This window comes from Dendropsophus ebraccatus, chromosome 5 (genome assembly GCF_027789765.1).
Source record: "Dendropsophus ebraccatus isolate aDenEbr1 chromosome 5, aDenEbr1.pat, whole genome shotgun sequence".
In the NCBI taxonomy this organism is placed as follows: Eukaryota; Metazoa; Chordata; class Amphibia; order Anura; family Hylidae; genus Dendropsophus; species Dendropsophus ebraccatus.
Genome location: NC_091458.1, coordinates 89,127,347 through 89,147,266, shown reverse-complemented (window position 1 = coordinate 89,147,266; position 19,920 = coordinate 89,127,347). Strand labels below are relative to the sequence as shown.

The 19,920-nt window shown below is 41.1% G+C and overlaps 1 protein-coding gene across 1 annotated transcript in view; it reads right to left on the bottom strand.

Moving 5' to 3' along the window:
- The window catches only part of HS6ST3 (heparan sulfate 6-O-sulfotransferase 3), a 463,837-nt gene extending 456,213 nt beyond the window's left edge, over positions 1–7,624 (bottom strand). The window contains exons 1-2 of the mRNA XM_069972345.1: positions 7,522–7,624; positions 7,065–7,458 (exon numbers count right to left, since the gene is read on the bottom strand). Coding sequence (XP_069828446.1) covers positions 7,065–7,458; positions 7,522–7,624 — 497 coding nt within the window. The remainder of the gene's footprint in view (positions 1–7,064; positions 7,459–7,521) is intronic.
- Positions 7,625–19,920: the final 12,296 nt, after the last annotated feature.

The window sequence follows — 19,920 nt, the reverse complement described above, 5'->3', positions numbered from 1 at the left end:
CTTATAATATAATTTGCTTTTTAAAACTTTTAGAACATTAGTTTTATTAGGTACATCTACCTAATAATAAGTTATATCCTCATATGCCTTCATAATAGTGTGAATTAATCATAGCACAGAGTCATATGGATGCTGGCCAAGACTGATTCCAAAGCTTTGTAAATTGCCTGGCAATGGATTGCTATGCAAATGAGCTCATTCCATTGCACTCCCTAGCGTCAAATCATCAGTGGCCTATTTTGAGTCATTGATAATTGAATGGTAGCTCAATTTCAATAAAATCATGAGAATCCCAGAGGTGTTTCTATTTATGACATGTTCACAGCACACCTTACAATGCACCATCAAAGGCAAATACATGATTTATGTTATAAATTTACTCTATCATTTTTATGTAAACTTGATGTTAGCATTTATTGGAAATCCAATAACACTTATAAGAAGGTACACTTAACTAGCTACTTCTCAATTAGTACTTAAAGCAAATAGAAAGCTAATTTACAAGTAGCTTTAGGGTACATTCACATATTAGGTGTTTATAGCATGTGTGATGCTGTATATATTTGGCTTTACACTTGCTTATTGTTGTGCTTTGAACTAAAGACAACACACACAGCACCAAAAACGTGCAGTTGAAAACACTATTCATGTGAATGTACCCCTAAAGAGTACCTCTCACCTAAAAATAGGTTTTGACATGTCTGCTGTCTAAGGGTCCATTTACTCAGAAAGATTATCTGCCAATGATTTGAAGCCAAAACCAGGAATGGGTTTTAAAAGAGGAGAAATTTAAGGCTTCCCTTTATGAACTGATCTTTGTTTATAGTCTGTTCCTGGCTTTGGCTTCAAATCTTTGGCAGATAATCTGTCAGAACATCTTTTTGTGTAAATGGACCTTAAAATTACTCTTTAACTCTTTAACCCTTAAAGGACCGGGCCAATTTCAAATTTAGCATTTTTGTTTTTCCCTCCTTGTGCTTAAAAGGCCATAGCACTTGCATTTTTTTCACCTAGAAACCCACATGAGCCTTTATTTTTTGCGTCACTAATTGTACTTTGCAATGACAGGCTGAATTTTTTCATAAAGTACACTGCAAAACCAGAAAAAAAATTCAATGTGTGGTGAAATTGAAAAAAAAAAATGCATTTCTTTTATTTGGGGGTATTTCGTTTTTACGCCGTTCACCCTGGGGTAAAACTGACTTGTTACATATGTTCCTCAAGTTGTTATGATTACAACGATATGTAACATATATAACTTTCATAGTATCTGATGGCCTGTAAAAAATTCAAACCATTGTTAACAAATATTGCTCCATTCCCTTGCTTATAGCGCTTTTATCCTTTGGTCTATGGTCCTTTGGTAATCGGATGCAGCTGTCAACTTTGACAGCTGCATCTGATTACTTTATTAGCGAGCACGGCAATCGGACCGTGCCCGATAATAGCCGCGGTCCTGGGCTACGAGTGGCACCTGGGACCGCGGCGGTTCAGAGCACGGACGCCGCGCGGCCCCGCTCTGAACACATGGAGGCGACCCTGGACATACGGGTACGTCCAGGGTCGCCTAAGGGTTAAGGACACTGTTGATTTTGTCCTTAATGACCAGGCAAATTATAATTTATGCATTTTCATGTTTTTCTCTTCACCTTCTAAGAGCGATAGGGCTTTTTTTTCCAACTACAAGTCTCTTTGCTCCACAATCTCTATTTATTAGTATCATATTTGTGTAAATGAGATATTTAAATTGCTTTTTATTATTTTTTTCTAATAGAAAATGTGACAAAAAAAATGTTTTATTTTTAAAATGGGAAATGGGGGAAAGTTAAACTTTTATTGGGGGAGGGGCTATATCATAATTAAAAGAAACCATTAGATTGCTTGCACTGATCAATGTGTCAGTGTGATCTGCGATCTTCCCAGAGTCTGCCTCAGACTCTATGAGAAGATCATGAAGCTGACTTCAAGGAGGTAAGTATGACACCTCCGGCAGATAGGGGAAACGATTGGGACCCCCAGTCCCCACACATCTAATAAAGCCTGAATATAAGCCGCTAAGTGAGAGACATGTTTCCTTTGCTCCTTATTAAATTAACTCTTTAGCCTTACGTTTGTCAATAGCACTATACAATATGGTCAGTCTATTTCTAGACTCTATTCAAAACCTCTATTTTGCTTGCAAGTCCCTGGACTGGGATGAAAACCACAGATGTGGACCACATACATGTATGTAAAGGAGAACAAATGGGCTGTTTTCAGTAAGAAAGCTCACATCACTGTTCCATTTTCTTCCTTATGAATGTGATTTTTCCTAGTTTCCTCTCCAAACTGTGACCCTGCTACTGCCATGCAACAGTGCAGACATTTTCCCACAATCCCTCCTGCTTGCATGTGGAGTGAAAATCAGCCAGATCATGTGACTGGGATTGAACTGAGCATGAGTGACCCATGAATATGGATGCCTGGTGGGCCGTTACCAGGGGCAACAGGTTATCCAACAAAGCAGCACATGGGGGGATTAGTGAGTCTATATCTCTTAAGCCATAAATTTTAAGAAATGCTTGTAATTGTGAAATATGTTACATATAACATAATACATCAGTATAGACCTAATTTTCATTGTGACACCACCCCTTCAAGGCTAATGGACACAGAAACAGAATTACATGTCAGTGATACTTGAAATCTACTACTACTCATACTCTGTGAAGTAAATATGTTTTGGAGATTTAATGCAGATGATGATAAACTGAAATCACTGCAAACAAAGCAAACATGATACTGAGCCCAGACTGCTTGGCTTTCTATCTGAGCGTGATAAGAGTATCTTTATGTAGTATATTTATAATATAAAAAAAATACCCCCCTCTTCTCCCTGTGGTTGTGTGGGTTTCCTCAAGGTACACTGGTTTCCCCCCACACCCAAAACATACAGATAGGTGGATTTTGAATGGGTGCCCTAATGGGGGCAGGGACGGATTTGAGTGTAAAGTGCTGTAGAATAAGTAAGTGCTATATAAATTAAGGGATTATTATTCTACTGTGGGCAATCAGATGAAAAGATATTTGGGGGAAAAGACATGTGGCTGCACATTAAAGGGGTTGTCTAGTGAATATCTTTTTCTTTTAGATAAACTGATATCAGAAAGTTACATAGATTTGTAATTTACTTCTGTTAAAAAATCTCAAGCATTCCCATACTTATCAGCTGCTGTATGTCCTGCAGGAAATGTTTTATTTCCATTCAGACACAGTGCTCTCTGCTGACATCTTTGGTCGAGACAGGAATTCTGTCTCAGTTTTATATGACTCCCCATAGAAAACTTCTCCTGCTCTGGACAGTTCCTGTCTCGGCCAGAGATGTCAGCAGAGAACACTGCATTTCCTGCATGACATTTAGCAGCTAATAAGTATGGGAAGACTTGAGATTTTTTAATAGAAGTAAATTACAAATCTATATAACTTTCTGACACCAGTTGATTTGAAAGAAAAAGATTTTTGATGGACAACCCCTTTAACTTGTATGTAACAACATGCTGTCTTATACACGCTTAAAGTCTCTTTGAGCCAGGTAGTAGTCTCATTAACTTGCACCTGGTTGCAACTTTTTTTTACAACACTGCGATGCAAGTCCTTAGAAATTATATTTATCTGAAATGGTTGCATGGTGGAGAGGAAGCATTTACATTTAAGTAAAAAGTTGAATGGCACAAACATTACATTCTAAAACTCAGTACTTGTGGGACCAGTACTAAGTCTAAGTTTGTTTACATGTTTTAAAATAACACATTTGCACAAATAGCCCCAAGTTACCAGAACCCGTTTCCACCAATATGGACTAAAAATGTGTAGGTGACATAGTATGGTACATTAATAGCTGTGATAGGACAAAAGGCACACAGTCACATACATAGACAGTGAGGGACTCCAGCAATACTATTCCAATGCATTCCAATATATCATATACTTTGTACCATTGACTTTGAATACAGTGTTAGCTTTGACAATTTGACCATCCCCTTACTCATGTATCTTCACATTTTTCTCCCAAACTCTTGACTGATGGTCCATGTTCTCATGTAATTAAAATAATAGCTTTTTTAGTTTTACCCAGTTTTAGAGCATTAAGGCCATGTTCACACATGGCAAGACAGCGGCTGTTTTGTGACACCGCCCTGTCACAGAACGGCCGCAGTCTGAGATGTTCAACCCAGCCGGTACTGCCCGCACTCCAATTAGCTATAGCAGATAATGTAAAGTACATCTGGAGCTGTACTTTACATTGCACAGTCTATTTTGTGCAGCCACTATTCAATGAATAGCGGACTCACGAAATAGACATGTCAGTTTTCTGTTCGGCCACACTCAGCCGGGATTCCATAGAAGTTAATGCGATTGGCCACTGTGATTAAACAACAGCCGTTGTTGCAAACTTGTCCTGTCTGGAGTTAGCATAAAGTAGTGAGAGACATGCTGATTTCTGTGGTGCCTAACATAAACGTGTACATTTTCTCACTTTCTAGAATCTATAATCTTTCTAGAAGTATTAGTGGCTATGAGTAAGGACTGTAAGGCAGGAGATGTACTCATGGGATGCAGGCCTTCCCATCTACTCACCACTGATTGACAGCTTTCTCCCAATGCAAAGTAATAGAATGAACACCATCAATCAGCAGAAACCAATATTCTTTAGATTCTACAAAAGTAAAAGATCTCCACCCATAAGTGATAGCAGGAAAGAAAGCAGGAACAATGATTTGAGGAATAAGGGATTGACTTGGACTCTAAAGTCCTAAATTTTAATTCAACCAAGTATCTTTGCGAAATGTGGTGGAAAAACATCCATGAAGGCTCTAGCGCACAACTTACAGGACTTAAAGTATCTGCTGCTGGCATCTTGGTGGAACATGCTACAAGACACTTCAGGATACTTGAAGAAAAGACAAGCAACAAAGGTTCATTAGGGCACTGACTACAGAGGTTTACATCAAACACATAACGAATGTAGGTGTGGTTTCTTCAACTTTCCTTACAAACGTGACAAGTTTATGAATATGCATACTGTAAATATGTATTGTGTGAATACAGATGTAGAGTACCAAACAGTTTCAAAACTAGGCTTTAGGATTAAAAGAGTGTTATAATAGGATCAATATGATTAAAAAATGAAATAAAAATCCAGTAATAAAAATCCAGTCCAGGCTTGAAACTCGTAAAGAAAAACCATTGTACTGTACATGTAAATGTATTTTCACTGAAGAAGAGAGGTGTAAGGGATAAAGAATACTGGGGCATTTACTTTAGCATCTATCTAATCAGGAAAGCATTGCATACAAATAATACTGGGCAAACACCAATAAGTACAGAGGAGGAAGAAACAAGCAAGCTTCCCTGCCTCAGTCATCATCATTATCATGCTGAGTGCAGACATAGCCAATGCCAGCGAGAGACAGGCGATCCTGTAGCTGAACGAAAGACTGCAGCCAAACGCCGCTTCACAGCCCACAGTCATCATCATTATCGTGCTGAGCGCACACACAGCTTATGACAAGAGTCTATAGCTGAATGAAAGACTTTGAAGCCACTTTACAACCCACAGCTATGGCTATTGTGGTGCTTAGTGCACATACAGTGGGGGGGGGGTGGCTGAACATTGCTGCACAGTCCCTGCTAATCTTCATCATCAGCCAGAGAAACAGAGGAAAAGCATTCCACGTGCACCATGATCTCCCATAGAGGAGCAGAGATGCTGTCTCACAATTGGCTACTAGACCAAGTAGCCATGAAGGGCAGACACTAATAAAAAGAAAATCCATCTGTATCTCTATCTGTAATGCACATTCTAGAAAGTGTGTAGACAATTTAATGAGCAATATCTGATACCCCAATATAGCTGTATATTTTACTGGTTACAGCCAAGTGATTAAGGGACAGTAGTAAGTTTTATAAAACTTTCTATTACAAACACATTTATACTGTACAAGCGCATTTCAAACGGTATAATATTTGATATAGACACCAATAAAATCCATTCTCTAATGTGTGTGTGTGTACATACTAATCAGCCATAACATTAAAACCAAGTGTGATTGGCGAAGCGAAAAATAATAACACCTCTCAAGGGGTGGCGTACAGTATATTAGGCAGCAAGTAAACAGATCTTTCTTGAAGTTGAAGTGTTGGAAGCAGAAAAATTAGCAAGTGTAGATATTGGAGAAACTTTAACAAGGGTCAAATTGTGATGACCAGACGGCCTGGTCAGATGTCCAAAATGGCATATTTTGTGGGGAGTTCCCAGTATTGGTTCCTACAAACAGGCAGGACAGCCCGTGAAGCAACAAAGCAAACATTGGTACAGACCAAGAAGTACACTCTCTTTGGCAGTGGTCATTTTCAGCGGGATAACGCTCCAGCCACACTTGTTCTGGCATGATTGGAGGAAAAAAGGGTTGACTTCAAAGTCCCATATCTTAATTCAACCGAGTATCTATGGGATATGTGCTGGGGAAAAAAGTCATATCCATGGAGGCCCCACCTCACAACTTATAGGACTTAAAGGATATGCTGCTAACTTCTTGGTGCCACATGCCCCAAGGCACCTTTATAGAACTATATAAGAGTCAAAGCCTCAGTGGGTCAGAGCTGTTTGCTGGCACAATCTGCAAATAAACTGTACAAGGCATGTATGCTGTATTTTGTTTTCTTTCCTTTGCCTCTGCTCCACTGAATGCAGTGCAGCCCCTTAGCTAGAGCTGGCAGGCGAGCAGCGCTACTGTCCATGGTGCTGAAATCTACATCCACATTACAGAATGTTGTCCAGCTTCAGCACTGTATACAACTACAGTGGTGTAATAGCAGTCATGGTAGATAATAGTTTACATGTAACCCACACAATGTACAGCAACATATAGCCATCTAGTCTATAAGGCAACATATAAACAACTGTACATTATAGTGTGCACTACACACATACAATTTACGTGCTTATTGCAAGGGAATAAAGTAAAGGACACTTTGCTCCCCTTAGCCCAGACTGATACTTGGATAATGGGGAGTGCACTGACCTGTGGTTCTTTAGGCTGTCCTTTTTCTCCATGATAGCCGGTACACAGTTGGTGAGCTCAGTCCAGTCTGCATGCAATCCGCAACTCCAGCCTGTAGAAAAGCGAGAGAACAACCAGGTCTCTTTTCTCCCAGGACGGTGGCAGGTGCATTTCTTTTGCCCTGGCTTGCAATCACAGGGCTGCTCCAGATGGATATTCCTCACCAAATGCCTCCCAAAAGTAGTGCCTCCTGTTTTCTGTATATGCAGGAACACAATCACATCATCCCCTTTGATGTTAAAATCCACAAACCTATAGAGGTCTTTGGCCATAAAATTGAAGGTCGGCTGGAATTTCTGAGGAATGTTGTCCTCAGGAACTTCACTATCATCATCCTCCCCCTGCCACTGAGCCTCTGCCATAGCAGGAAGCTCTGCGGACTGGTCTGCCCCTCTCAAAGAGTCTCCTGCCCGAAAACGCCATGAGTTGGTCCCAGTGGGGCATATATACTGGTAGACAATCATCACAAAGAGTACAGCAAGAACTGGGGCCAAGATCAACTTGTTGGCTCTGTCATCCATGCTTCCAAGAATCCTTTTCTCATGAATAAAGAAGGATGACAGCACCTTTATTCTATGGAATGACATCAAGTAACATAAGTGATCTTGTCTTTAGATTCCAATGTTGTAACTTGCTTCTTTACTGTGCCCATCTCTAGAGGAAATGTCCTACGACAGCCTTATCTCAAGGAGAGAGCGCAGTCACTGCCTTATACAATAAGTTCAATGCGGTGGAGAAGTTAGAAGTGTGAGGAGGACACGTGAAGGAGCCAGGTGTCACACAGCATTCTTAGCTGTCTTCTTATACTGCTTGCACACAGAAAACCCTCGCCGTCTGCTTCTCAGAATGCTAGAATTTCTAATACACACAAAGCCAATAGCAAACTGATGTCTCAGTTCTCATATCCAATCACAGACTTCTGCTGGGAATAAACCAGATGGTATCTTCAACCAATAGAAAATGTAAACAGGGAGTAGATAGACTCCTACAATGCAGACGCCAATGAAAAATGCACTGATGGCTAATGGAGCCCAATCAGTCAGGGGTGGGCAAGGTCTGTGAGAAACCAATGCGAGCAGGAGCTGGATGGGAAATAATCACCTTTCTCATCCACGTTCAGTTACTGCAGCACTGAGCATCTGCAGCATCTTGGAATGTGCATTGTACTATAAGGGAACAAGGGGAAAAAACTTCAGAGGTTTTTAAAGGAGGACTAAACCTTAGCTGCACAGCTTAGCAATACAAGGCTGATAAAAGGGACTAACAGTATTATGAAAAATCAGCTGATACATTTTTATCACAAGCCATATTTGCAGTAGAGAATACAATGGAGGGTGAAAAACAGATCTGTATTCTAGCATTTCAGCCTACATTGTCTTGTATGGTATTCATGCAGCTCATTATAGCAAATAGGGAGACAACAAATCTAGTAATAGGCAAAAGGTAATGCATTTTATATTGGAGAACAGTATAACCAAGCTCTCCTCATGGCTGCTTCCAGAGAACAATAGATTTAGTTCTGTACCAAATGTATATTGCCGTTCTTATACAGTTACTGAGAAGAAGACCAAACCCCAGTTACTAAGCAGATTATAGCAAGCAGTAAAGGAAACAACCGCAATAGAAGACAATTATCTGCACAAGTACAACAGAATAGCTGGTGACTTGCATTGCCGCATGGCTTCTACTGTACGCTATACTGTATACAATTATACATATCTGAATGCTCTAAATATTACTGGTCTCTAGGGAGGCTGTGTTTTTCACTGCTTCGCTACTCTACACAAAGACAGATTTGTCACACATTGAAGGGAGCTGCGTTAAATTTCATTGAATTAGGCTGGTAAATTAGAAATCTGTGCCAAGTGAAAACATGGAGTGATTTAAATTCACTCCAGAGATTTCAGGCACTTGTCTCTATCGCATGCTGCTGTTTGGTTATTTCCTATTTTCTATTCATGTAGTGTAAAATAACATACATGCAATAATATAGTTATCAAAACTACAGTACAATAACTAAATGCCTGATAACTAAATGAGATAGCACGGTCCATTCAAACTTTCCAGAAATGTCATTTTTTTAACAAAGATCTAGCAAACTTTTTGTATTTTCCTAGATCCTCTATCCTATAGGGATACTCTCCTACCTGTTCTGACATCGGGAGTGGAGAGATGCAACTGCATGATGCCGAAGGTTTGCTTGGTTAGGGTCACAGTGTTTAAATCAGGGATCAAGGAGAACCATAAGCGTGTGCCCTTTACACCCAAGTTCATTGCAAACTCAGCTGCAGGAGAGGGTCACATGGACTTCTGAAGCAAATCTACTGCAACTCAATGGATATTGCAGAAGACTGGGGAGTGAAGTGCATAGCCCTGTGCCTCTACCCACTGGTCATGATATAGCTCACTGCTGCATGCTTCTGGAGCAATGAACAACGTCCCAGTGTCACCTTAGGCTTATGGTATGGGAATTAGAGCTAGGTAAGGGTCTTTTACTGCTAGGGCCAGGCCCCTTTCAATCAATCAGTCTTATGTATGCACTGAACAGTGTCTTACCCTAGCTCTTCACACTGTTAGGTGCTGTATTTTGGGGTCTTCATGAAAACATTGTAATTACATTCATTATGTACATTAGATTTACTGGAATTCTTAAAGGGACATTCTCATCACAAATTTCTTTGAAAGTTAAGAAATGTTGCAATTGGTTCTATTTTCTATTTTAGCTGTGTCTCCCTGCTAGGCACTCTGAGCTGTCTGTCATATTTACACCTGCTTGTCTAGGTTCCTGACCACCTCTCTTTGTTATAAGTGGCCGCGCTGATGATTCGCTCCCTCACTGCTCTGACCACCTTATCTGCAGTAATCTATCTTTCAACTAACAGCAATCAGTAATTCTTCTTTACACTGACTTGGCATGGCAGAGCCCTACCCACAACAGCAGAGTGTCGAGCTGAGAAGTACAGAGCTGCTGGACAGAACGGCCAATGATTGTGGAGGTGCCCTCCACATAAAGCAGGAAGCAAAAGAACTGGCAATACTCTCTTGGTACTAGAATATCAGAAAGGTTAAAAAAATTTTGGAAGTTACTGTTCCACTAATGAGGTATTGGATACACATTATTTGTTTTAGGATTTAATGATAAAACTTATACAAAGGAATTAAGTCTCAATGTGTAGTGGCATGTTTGTAAACAATACAACAGTTTTTAACATTATTTTAGAATTCCACTCTGAACACTAATCTGAACACTAATTTACCTGTGACTATTTAAAGGAAATCTGTCACTAGGTTTATGCTGCCTTAAATGAGGGCAGTATAAACTAATGGCAAAGATGCTGGACAGAACAATGTATAACTTATATATTATAACTTATATATATAATTAACACCCCTCCCCCCGCCCTCCATATTGACATTTAACTCACTGCACACAGCATGGATAGATAACTGCCAATGAGCATCTGGTGGGCGGAGCTTCCTGCTGTTCATGAATATCCAGGACTTCTAAGAACATGGACATAATGGAGAGGACTACTTATTGTCCATTCAGGAGGATATCTCCCAATTAGCTGCACAATACAATGTAAGTGATACATTATTATGTTCAGCTTCTCTGTCACTAGTGTGGTGTCCCACTACAGGTGTTTTGGGTCTCTCCTTTGCATCTCTCAAAAAAGCTTCTTGCTCCAGTTGGTGATGAAGGTATTTTTAAAGTTTCAGCACTGAATGTCATTTTTTTTTGCATTTTATGTGTTTTGCTGTGTATTGCACAGCTGAGAAGGTTAATGGATTAATGTTTTATGTGTACCATGTGTTCAGTCCTAGCCTATAGGAGGTGCTCTTTCCTAATATATTATCTTTCTTCTTTCTCTTGCACACACTCCTTTCCACCACTCACAGGGCAGATTACTTAGCCCCTGTAGCAAGTAGTCACTAAGTGGAGGAGGGTGTAGCTTCCGTCTTACCCAGATTCTCATGGAAGGACACTCAGAGCAAACGTCCCTGCTGCAGCCATGCTAGGGTCTGGCTTATGCCAAGACCTTCGTCCGGGACAACCAGTTCAGTGCAGTCTGGTCTAGTCTAAGACGCAAGTGTGTACAGATGCAGCTAGAGACAACCACTTCTTTCAGTATTTCTACTATATCTACTATTCAGGGCTAAACACTACAAAAGGGAGAAGAATCTAGGAACATCCTAGCCCATGTCATGAACCAGTCTAAAAAGTGCAGGGCAGTATCCTGATATACAAGAGGAACTAGCCTGGATAGGACAAAGCTACCAAGGTCTACGTATCCTATCTCACAGTGCAGGTAGCTGGGACGAATGGCTCTTGTATTACCCTATTAGGACAGGACACTGTAGGGCACAAGAGGGTCAGACCAAAGTCTATACACAGGTTCAAGTAACTTCTCACTCTAAAGTATTCTCTCAAGTTCCAGCAGAGTACATTGCTACATTGGGTTAGGACTCCCTCAACAAAATCTTCTCCTCTACTCTACTCTTAACTTTACAAGCACCACTGCAACTACGTCTCTAATCTACTTCTTCAAGCACCTCCGCTAGCACAAACAAGTTGAAGCACTAAAGTCCATGTAAAGATTTATCTATTATACCAAAGAGTATTGTACTACTAAAAGACTGCACATTCATTGTCTTTCATTCATGGTCATAAAAACTATACATAGAGAACAGTAGACAACTGGCTTTCCCTTTGCCTTCCCGTAGACAATGTTGTGAGTGACAACAACAAAATAGTTGCCCTATGTTGAGGCAAATTGACCTTGGTGATCAGTTAAGTAGTGCAGTGTTTTAGGAATAAAAAAATGTGCTGTCAATGTTCAGAAGAGTAAGTTCATATTTTAGCAGTGTCTGTACTGTGCATCTGAACTTTCATCATAATTTGTTATATTATACTCCTTATCCAGGATCCATATGTTCTTCGATTGCATGTTCTTCAGGCTGTATGAACAGATATAAGCTGCCTATACCTACCACCTGCAGCAAAACACACACTGACTCAAAAATCTGACATTTTTGTCTGAAACAAGTAGCAACCAATCACACCCCAGCTTACATGGACTGTGTCCGATTGTTGTCTCACACAGATTGATAGGCAATGTGCCTCTAAAAATCAGTAATGTCTATTATCCTCTTCAAAAAGCCCAGACAAATAGAGAAGGCCACTCAATTTGCAGGGCCAGCACCTGCATTAAAGATGTTATCCTGCACATTTTCATATAACACTTTGTTTTATTAGAATTCATAGGAAGACATAATTGTAAACCCTTCTGTACTTTGCCTCTTTGCTGCAGAGAAACCTGGTCAAGAGACATCTGTACCTGAGAGGTATTAAAGGTCAGCTTGTCATTAAGCTGGCAGAATATGACCCATGTCCTGTGCCATGTCCTGTGCCATGCTACTTAAAGTGGCAAGAAGTTGAATGCTTGTAGTGAGGAGAGAGGTGAAAAGTAATGCTACACTGTGATCAGCTCAATCCTTGCTGGTTAATGCAATGATAAGCACATAAAAGTCATTAAAGCGTGGGCAATATGCTTTCTTGAATTCTTGTTATTGAAGGACAACTCACGTCTTTTTTTTCTCTTAACTAACACAAATTACAAAGTTATATAACTTTGTAATGTGTGTTAATCACCTGCCTGGAGCCGTTGTTCCGCATCTTCCCCCCCCCCCCCCCAGAAGTTAAAAAAAACATACTTACGCATTTACTGTCGACCCCGTCCTCTTCTCCCATTTTGTGATGATGTCGTCACAAGCAAGGGGTGGGTCTGATCATCCTCTTCTACGGCGTCTTCCTTTATAATGAATAAAAAAGCGAAAAGGCTGCTGGTGATTGGCTAAGCAAGCTGGAAGCCATGTGATGCGATCCAACCAATGAAAAGGCTGCGGGGCGCACGCTCATCGGCAGCCTTCTCGCTCTCATTCATGCCGTGGGACCCCAGATGTGACGGGGTTGACGGGACCGCGGCCGACTGGATTTTTGAATGGCGATCGACTTAGGAGGGATGGTGAGTATAGGGTCTGTGTCTGTTAGTGTTTTTTTTTTTTTTTGGCTGACGCCGGAGTTGTCCTTTTAAATATACATAAATCCATCCAATAATTAAAGTTTTAATCTCCCCCCTAATCTCACATAAAATTCCCCTTTTCTCTAGACCAGCCAGCAATACAATTAATCGTGCACATAATGACACACCAGGTGATTTTTCAATGGTTGTTCTGCAACTTTGTCCAAGTTTTTAATTTTGTCCCACTGTGATATTTGAGTTTGACACTCATGCTAAGAGCTAAAAAGTTTATTGCTCCCAAACCTAGCTGGTCTTACTCACCAAGCCCCCCACCCCCCTAAGTATTTTGTGCCTTCTTCCATCTTTCTAGCTGCTGCCATTCCTGAGTTACAAGTTTTTCTAAAAGCGGTCTATATCCAAGATGGTGCCGGCCAGTAAACCACATTTCTCATCATGCAACTCCCTGATTGGTCCATTTGCGTACCCACCCCCTTAGCCTTCTTTCCTGCCCACTGCTGCATGACATCACCTCAATATGTATGCCATACTAGCTGATGATGTAGCAGAGCTGATGCACACATGATGTAGTAGAACTGATGAGCACATGATGTAGCTGAGCTCATCTACGCTTGATGTAGCAGTGCTGATGTGCGCATGATTTAGCAGAGCTGATCCCAGCATGATGTAGCAGAGCTGATGAATGCATGATGAAGCATCCATCATGTAGCAGGGCTGATCCCTGCATAATTTAGCAGTGCTTATGTGTGCATGATGTGGCAGAGCTGATGCGTACATGATGTAGCAGAGCTGATGCGTACATGATGTAGCAGAGCTGATGCGTACATGATGTAGCAGAGCTGATCCCAGCATAATGTAGCTGTGCTGATGCGTGCCTAATGTAGCAGCATGATGTAGCAAAGCTGATGAATGCATGATGAAGCATCCATCATGTAGCAGGGCTGATCCCTGCACAATTTAGCAGTGCTTATGTGTGCATGATGTAGCAGAGCTGATGCGTACATGATGTAGTAGAGCTGATCCCAGCATAATGTAGCTGTGCTGATGAGTGCCTGATGTAGCAGAACTGATGCACACATGATGTGTCAGAGCTGATGTGCACATTATGTAGCAGAGCTGATGATGTGCACATTATGTAGCAGAGCTGATGCAGTAAAGAGAGAGCCAGGAGTGGTGTCTATAACCTTAGCGCCCACTTTTTATAATTAGGGCCAGTCGCAGAGGTGATCCAACACGGCTGGGAGAGGCAGGAGCAGCAACCTTCAGAGGGGTCCCCAGAGCTTGAGGAAAATGGCGGTAGTGTTCCTCTGTGGCGGAAAGAGAAGCAGGAGCGGCAGCCTGAAGAGGAATCCCAGAGCTTGGAGAGAATGGTGGCATTTTTCCCAGTGGCGGGGAAAGACAGCAGTGGCAGCTGGAGGATGTGTGCGCTGCCGACCCCACTCATCCACTGGATTCACGCCCGGTGCCCATGGGTGGGAAGCCTGTGCCTGGTATGGGCCTCGCCTCTGCCACAGCGCCATCTTTTTTACTTTAGTGCCAGCCACTCCTGCCTCTCTCTGCCACAATGGATCATTCATTGCTTCACATGGTGTTGAATTTAAAAAGCTGACGCTGTGGGAAGAGGGTACCAGGCACATGCTTAGCCTGAAAACAGATCAAAACACATAATCACTCACCTTGAACAATATGTTGACCTATGGGTGGGCTATTTAACAACAGAAACAAGTTTTTAGTTGGAATAACCCTTTCATTGACAGGTTCCCATGATTTAATGGTTGAGGTAAACTCAACTCTTTTATCTTGGGCTGGTCAGGATTTCTTTCAGGGGCTTTTCTGAGCTGCCTGCACTATATGTATTGCTGAAACACAGTATACTCAGGATACTCAGTATGTTATCAAAATAAGACTGGTAGGATGCCAACCCCCAGCACCCTGCCAATAAGCTGTTTGCCAGAGCCAAAGGGCACACATATACAGAAAACAAAAACAGAATCATATCCTCTATACTCAATGCAAAAGATGTGCTGGATTACCACAGCTTGGCTCCCACTTAAGTGAATGTACAGAACTGTCTGCTTCTGGCTTTGTTCTCTGTGTATATGGCACCATGGCTCTAACTGATTGGTGGGGCTTAGGTGTCAGTACCCTATCAATCTCATTTGTTTGAATCTAATTTTTTTGTTATTCACTCTGGGTAAAGTTATTACAAGATGAATTGACCTCACAGCATGGACTGGCAAAACCTGAGCGACAGTTTCACCTTAGGTGTTTGGCACAGCATGGCTAAGGAATATTGGAATGCAGTAGTATAGCTGCACAGGAACAGTATGAGCACTAGCCAGAGTCCATGCTGCTGAAAAGAAGACTCATTCTCAGGTTATGATACAGCCACAGCTCTGTTAAGGCTACAATGAAGAACTAGAGTAGAACATCAGGCCTACTCTAACCATCATATTTATGCTACAGGGAGAGTTTGCTATTGCTGGAGAGGGGCCTCAGGTAAGTTGAGCACCCATTGGCTCAGGGGAATGAGGAGACTTTTGGCAGGTCCTACAATAGTACAGCAGCACAGAATGTGGGGTCTGGGACACAGCAGCCATATGCATTGTTACTTATGGTCTGGCCTAAGGAGGCAAGGGGCAATTCTATGCACATCGCTAAGCAGGTGTAGTCCTCAATCCAAATTGGCCCTCATAAACAAATTTGATGGCCAATTTGAGCAAAACCTTCCAAAATGAATCTTGGGGGGTTTGCTCATCTTGGATTTATAAGTTTAGCCATTCAGTGTTTGTAATGTGACTAGCAGCTTGTTGAGGGTTTTCTAGCAGGTTGCGCTATTGTATTGAATTCATATAATGAAAAATTGGAGTTCTTAACTAAATTCATGGAAAGGTAAGAATGGACACATCTGTATGTATAAAATATATTGATCTAACACTAAAGACAATTTCAAAGTGTGGGACAAACTGTTGAGATTTTCATCCATATTTCATACTGTATGTTCTTTGAGAAAAATAATACATTTTCTTTCTCTTATTCTCCCATACTACAGTAATTAAAGTTTGTGGAATGATAATCCACTGATATATAATTTGATTTATTATAGACATTTTTAATTTTTTTCTGATTGCTTAGCAATTGTCGGCAATAATTATGATAATTATGATGCTTTTAACGTGAGACCTTCAGAAAAATATAAAATATAAAAGAAAATTGTTTTATCAAGACTACAGAAATAACCTACAGTACATGCTCATAACAAACTATTTCATCATGTACTAGACAAAATGTGTTCCTTGCATAAAGTAAGGTCTCTTTCAGACATTTGAGAGACAATAGCACTTTTAAAAATTGTCATTTTGATAAGAAGTTTAAAAAGCTATTTCTTGAGTAAGAAAGAGAGATATTTAAGTTCTTTATCAAGAGTCTTTTTGTCAAATGACTCATCAAGTGAGGGGTAAAGATCACAAAGTACAGTGAATGAGTCAAATAGAAAATGCCAAAGCAGTAGACATGTCCTCAGCCTGGAGCAAAATCTGATTTCTGTTTGTACTTCCTGTTCTTGGTGTAAAGCATCAATTCACAGCTTCAGGAATGATTTTATGTGGCAGAAGCTACAAGTTCCATGAAATGATCTTGAAAACAAGGGCAAGCATATTACATGTCTAATGAAGAACTATCCAGATGTGAGTTTGCACTTTATGTGGACTCCGAATGATAATTTACTAAAGTATCACATTTCTACTGTATATTTCTGTTAATAATTTCGTTTAAAAAGAGAAAAGGGGGAAGGGCGCTTCCTAGTGCAATATTGTAGTAAATAAATAAAAGACGTGGAGAGAATATCCCTCAATGCACTCATCTTATTGCGTTGTGCGATAATTATAGGCACAACACTATATCACACATAAATCCAACACCGCAGCTCAGCACAGGATCATCCATACAGCGTATGGAGTGAAGTACACGAAGAGAGCAGGATCCTTAAAAGACTTTAGGAGCCAAAGGTGATCCTCTAGAATGCATGGCGCAGGTATAAACGCTAGGAATGGGTAGTCATTAGTCAATGGTCTATAATAATAATTCAGTTTAAAATTCACAGACCTTCAACAAACTTTACATCTACTAAAATATGGTTTCATATGGACAAAATATACACTACATCATATAAAGATAGAAATATGGCAGTATGTTAATATCAATACAAGTCCCTATAGAGTGCCTACATTTGTACAGCAATATTCTTTGTAGGGCACTTTATAACAAAGCCCCTCTAGCAACCATATCCAGCAGCACCCACAGGCCAGTGGGAGACGTGAAGTGTTCAATCCTAAGAGAGGGGGACCCTCCTGTGGATATGCCGTGAGTGTCCTTGGAAGGCCTTATTCCCACAATTCGCGTTTCACTGATGACACGGACATGGAAGGCCTGTAGTAGAATCCAAACCCCACACACACACGGCAGCATCTCCAATATGATGTTGGGAGCAGGGAAACTGTATAAATATGTGCAGCACTGTAATGAAGCAGCCACGCTGCTCTATGATTGCAGTGCCGCAGAAATTCATACTCTCCCTGCTCTCAGCATGATATCAATACATCATGTCGGGCAGGGAAACACTCCACTACAGGGCTTCCCAGTCCATAGCATCAGTAAAATACGGCACGTGGGAATAAGCCCTTAGTATACTCCTTAAACCATCTAGATGCATTTAAAAGACACAACAGCGCATCATTGGTGTACAAGTGGTTCGGTTCAGCTCCCTGCAACAAGAACATGGGGAGTCAATGCATTGTCAGTGCAGCCTGAGGTTTCTTCTAGGCCTCCTGTGGCTACCTAACTCAGCAATTGTTTCACCCTACCTCCAGCAGTCTCATAGAAGTTCCCCAGCAGTCTCGTAGAAGTCCCCCAAATCATGTTTTAACCTCTTAAGGGCAGAATTGATTCTGGCCTAAGGACCAGGTCAATTTTCATTTTTGCATCCTCCCCTTCTAAGAGCCATAGCGTTTTCATTTTTCCACCTATGGGGCTGTTTTCGGGCATATTTTTTGCGCCATGATCTCTAGTTTTCTAAATATTTGTAAAGATTTACAGATTTTTTTTATAAAAAGAGGTTAAAAACACAGGAATACGGATATATAGCAACTGGGGTAGGAAAAGGTAACAACTAGGGTCATGCTAGGTAACAACTGGGGTAAGGATCTGTAACAATACACAATAAAATAAAGTAACAACACACAATAAAATCCGTGCAATTTTATCAGATAAAGTGAGGGGTTGACTGGTACTAGAGGCAAAACAATGATGACAAGATCCTAGACCGATCATGTACTGAAGCCCATGACAGTACTGAGGAAGCGGTGATGGACAACCAGGCCCTACTCAGCGGCCAGTAGCCAGTTGGTTGGCTGGTACTAGCCCCTGAGTTTACAAAAGTTCAGAGGAGCTCCCTGGCTTGGCATCTCCCCTGGCAAAGTGACAACAAGACACTGTTGGTTCTGCAGGTTGTGCCACCACGAGGGCTGAAAAAGTGGAGTAAAATGAAGGTAACAGCAGAGATATACATAGGTGACAACTAGGGTAGGAATAGGTGGCAAATGTGGAAAATTAGCAAAAATTAGCAAATTAGCAAATGAGAGAAATTAGTTAAAATATTAACACCAAAACCAAAATAGAATATCAAAATAATAAAAAAAAAAATTAAGACCACAGCAAATAAGGGATGTGGCACTGGTGTGACAGTAGCAGCAACAAGTATCTCCACACCATCCTAGGGAAATGTTCAGCTTTCCATCCCCAATTGGAACAAAAAGTACCCCTATTCACACCCACAAGCCCTGTTTTAATGACTAATTTTTACTTACGCAGCGCTGACATACTCCACAGCACTTTACTATTTTAGGTAATTCTGAGCTGCCACTACTTTTCTAGGTGTGCCATCCTTGCCTGGCATCAACAAATTGAGGAGAAGTTAAGGTGTGCGCTGTGCAACAACATCATTGGCAAGGTCCAGTTAGTCCGGGCAGGGACGTTACATCTCCCTAATCAACCATATAGTTAATGTACTGGTGGCTGGGCCTCAAGCTTAAAGCATTTTTGTGCTTGTCCCATCACCACCCTGGATTGCTAGACATTAATCGTTGCCTCCTGTTGCCTCCTCCTGCCTTCTCCTACCAATCTTCCTCCCCTGCCACCTCCTCATCCTCTTAGCATAGCTGCTGCACCACCAATGGCAGAATGGTAGTGGGACCCATGAACGGCACTATTATACACCAGGTTCACATGTCTCCCCTTACCAATCCCATCCAGGGCAACAGTGAGGCATACAAGCTTGCTGATTGCCGACAGTGCAACAAACTTTATTGAAGAACAGCAAACAGACACACAAAGAGACGTGACTGTTCAGGTGTCCGTTCGTTACTCAAATAAGTGGATGTGGACATGAATTTGATCCAATAATTACAAGCCATCACTATATTGCTTATACTGGTCATTGCAAAATTATTGCATAGCACTGATCTGTGAGCTCATTTTATAGAGCTGCAGGGCTTGATAGAGTACCAGTCCGTCATGGGTCCTTAAGGGGTTAAATATATATAAATCCATCCACTGATCTTGCAGGAAGGACCTCCTTTCTCTAGACCAACCAGCAATGCGTTTCATAGCGCACTTTCTTTCAAAAAATATCAAGGTTGGCAGGCGACTTTGTCCAAGTTTTTAATTTTGTCCCACTGCGTATTTGAGCTTGACACCCCTGCTATAGATAGTTCCAAGGA